General features: G+C 54.1%; 1 protein-coding gene across 1 annotated transcript; it reads left to right on the forward strand.

Annotated features, from left to right (window-relative positions):
• LOC107620823 lies at window positions 298-1,014 on the forward strand. Its single transcript, XM_016322935.1, has 2 exons — window positions 298-428; window positions 510-1,014. The coding sequence occupies exons 1-2, from the start codon at window positions 298-300 to the stop codon at window positions 1,012-1,014; spliced, it is 636 nt and encodes a 211-aa protein (XP_016178421.1).

Raw genomic sequence — 3,047 nt, forward strand, 5'->3', positions numbered from 1 at the left:
CCAGAACAAAGCCACTCCCGCTCTCACTCTAGGAGCCACTCCAGACGCACGCCCAGCCCCCAGGCCGAATCCGAGAGCGCTGGGGAAAGAGGACGCGCGAGAAGACGCCATGACCCCATCATCTATGCCAGACAAGAAAGGCGACGCACTACAGGTCGAGGAATCGAAGACGCTCGTCGGGAGGACGACGAAGGAAGAACGAGGAGAACACGGGGACCCGTGATAATGAGGGCGACCCCATTTCATCGTTCCATACTCGAGGTCCGGCTGCCAAAACACTTTGACAAGCCAACGGACATGAGGTACGACGAAACGCAAGACCCGTTGGAACATCTCACGGCCTTTGAGGCTAGAATGAACCTTGAGGGAGTGGGAGACGAGGTAAGGTGCCGCGCCTTTCCGGTCACTCTGGCGGGGCCTGCAATATGGTGGTTCAATAACCTCCCGCAGGGCTCAGTGACCGGCTTCGCAGACATCAGCCATGCCTTCTTAGCCTAGTTCACGACCAGGATTGCAAAGGCGAAGCACCCAATCAACCTGCTCGGGGTGACCCAGCGACCCGACGAGTCGACCAGGAAATACCTAGACAGATTCAACGATGAGTGCCTGGAAATCGACGGGCTGACGGACTCAGTCACGAGTTTGTGCCTGACGAACGGACTCCTGAACGAGGACTTCAGAAAGCACCTTACCACGAAACCAGTGTGGAGTATGCAGGAAATCCAATGTGTGGCCAAGGAGTACATCAACGACGAAGAAGTGAGCCGAGTCGTGGCTACCAACAAACGGCAGCCCTCTCACAACCAAGACCGGCACCGCGGAAGCGGAGAAGGACAAAAGGAACACGCCAGAGACGGCGGCCCGAGCAAGGCTCCCAGACCATTCCCTCGTGTCGGGAAGTTCACCAACTACACTCTCCTTACCACGCCGATCATGGAAGTTTATCAACAAATTGCCGAAAAGGGGATCTTGTCGAAGCCTCGACCACTGAAGGAACGAACAGGGGGAAACTGAAGCCTCTACTGTGACTATCACAAGGGCTATGGGAATAAAACCCAAGACTGCTTCGATCTAAAGGACGCACTGGAGCAGGCCATCAGGGATGGAAAGCTAGCCGCATTTTCCCGCCTCATAAGGGAGCCGAGGCGACAGAATCGCGACCACGACGGTGAGGATAGGACTCGGGCACCGAAGCGACGCCAAGAACCGGAGGACGACGACCGGGGCCTCACCATAGTGAACGTGGTAATAGCTAGGAATGCAGCACCTAGGTCAAAGTCGGCACACAAGAAAGACGCCAAAGTCCTGGCGGTCTCCTCATCCTCTACGCGAAGCACTAGGAAGCCATTTCGTTCGGCCCGGAAGATCAGTGGTTCGACGAGATCGGAGAGAGTCCTCCCATGGTCATAACGGCCAGAGTAGGAACCAGTCTCGTCAAATGAATCCTTGTAGATACGGGGGTGGACTCGAACATCATGTTTCGCAATGTGTTCGATACTTTGGGCCTAAGGGACGCCGACCTACAGACGCACCAGCACGGTGTCGTAGGGCTTGGCGACCATTTCATCAAGCCGAATGGCATAATCACCCTGCCGATCTCACTGGGACAAGGACAGGGGAGAAGAACGGTAATGGCCGAATTTGTGATCCTACGGGACTCCACCGCCTACAACATCATCCTGGGGAGAAAGACAATCAACGACCTAGGAGGAGTCATCAGCACGAGGATGTTAGTAATGAAGTTCATAACTGAAGAAGGGTCAGTAGGATCTGTGAGAGGAGACCTGGAAACGGCAGTCGCTTGCGACAACGCCAGTCTCTCGTTAAGAAAAAATTCTAAAGAGGCATCGGGAATATTTCTCGCCGACCTGGATGCCAGAGTCGATGACAAACCGAGACCCGAACCCGAAGGGGACCTGGAAAAGTTTAGGGTCGGGAACTCAGAGGAAAAATTCACGTTCGTGAATAGGAACCTCCCCCATGAGTTAAAAGAACCTTTGATGGAAATGATCAGAGCCAATGGCGATTTGTTTGCCTGAACACCCGCCAACATGCCGGGCACAAACTCCAGTCTCATGTCGCACCACCTGGCCATCAGACCGGAAGCCAAACCAGTGGCCCAAAGGAGGAGAAAAATGTCTCAGGAAAGAGCAGAGAAAGTGGCCAGACAGACGGCCGGCCTCCTTGAAGCGGGGTTCATCTGAGAGCTGGACTATTCGACCTGGCTATCAAACGTGGTCCTGGTAAAAAAGCACAATGGGAAATGGAGAATGTGTGTGGACTACTCTGATCTCAATAAAGCATGCCCTAAGGACTGCTACCCCCTTTCCAACATCGACGCACTCGTCGACGCGGCTGCGGGATACCGGTATCTGAGTTTCATGGATGCCTACTCCGGCTACAATTAGATACCGATGCACCGGCCAGACGAGGATAAAACGGCGTTCATAACGCCAGGAGGGACCTACTGCTACAGAGTGATGCCGTTTGGCCTAAAGAACACTGGGGCAACATACCAGAGACTGATGAACAAAATATTCAGCAACCTCATCGGCAAGACGGTGAAAGTTTATGTGGATGATATCCTCGCAAAAACCACCCGCCCTGACGATCTCATAAGCGACCTGGAGAACGTGTTCGCGTTCCTCCGACAACACGGCATGAGGCTCAACCCGCTTAAGTGCGCCTTTGCCATGGATGCCGAAAAGTTCCTGGGATTCATGATAACCTAGAGGGGAGTGGAGGCCAACCCTGAAAAGTGCCAAGCAATACTCCAAATGAGGAGTCCGGGCTGCATCAAAGACGTTCAGCGGCTGACGGAAAGGCTCACAGCGTTGTCCCGTTTCCTCGGTGCATCGGCAGCAAAAACCCTACCCTTTTTCACTTTGATGAAGAAGGGAATAGCATTTGAGTGGACCCCTGCGTGCGAAGAAGCCTTCAACCACTTCAAAGAGATTCTAGCAGCACCCCTAGTGCTCGGGAAGCCGAAAGCCGGAGAGCCACTCTATCTATACCTAGCCATCACAGAGGGGCGCTCGCAGTGGTGT

The sequence above is a fragment of the Arachis ipaensis genome, chromosome B10, assembly GCF_000816755.2.
Source record: "Arachis ipaensis cultivar K30076 chromosome B10, Araip1.1, whole genome shotgun sequence".
Lineage (NCBI taxonomy): Eukaryota > Viridiplantae > Streptophyta > Magnoliopsida > Fabales > Fabaceae > Arachis > Arachis ipaensis.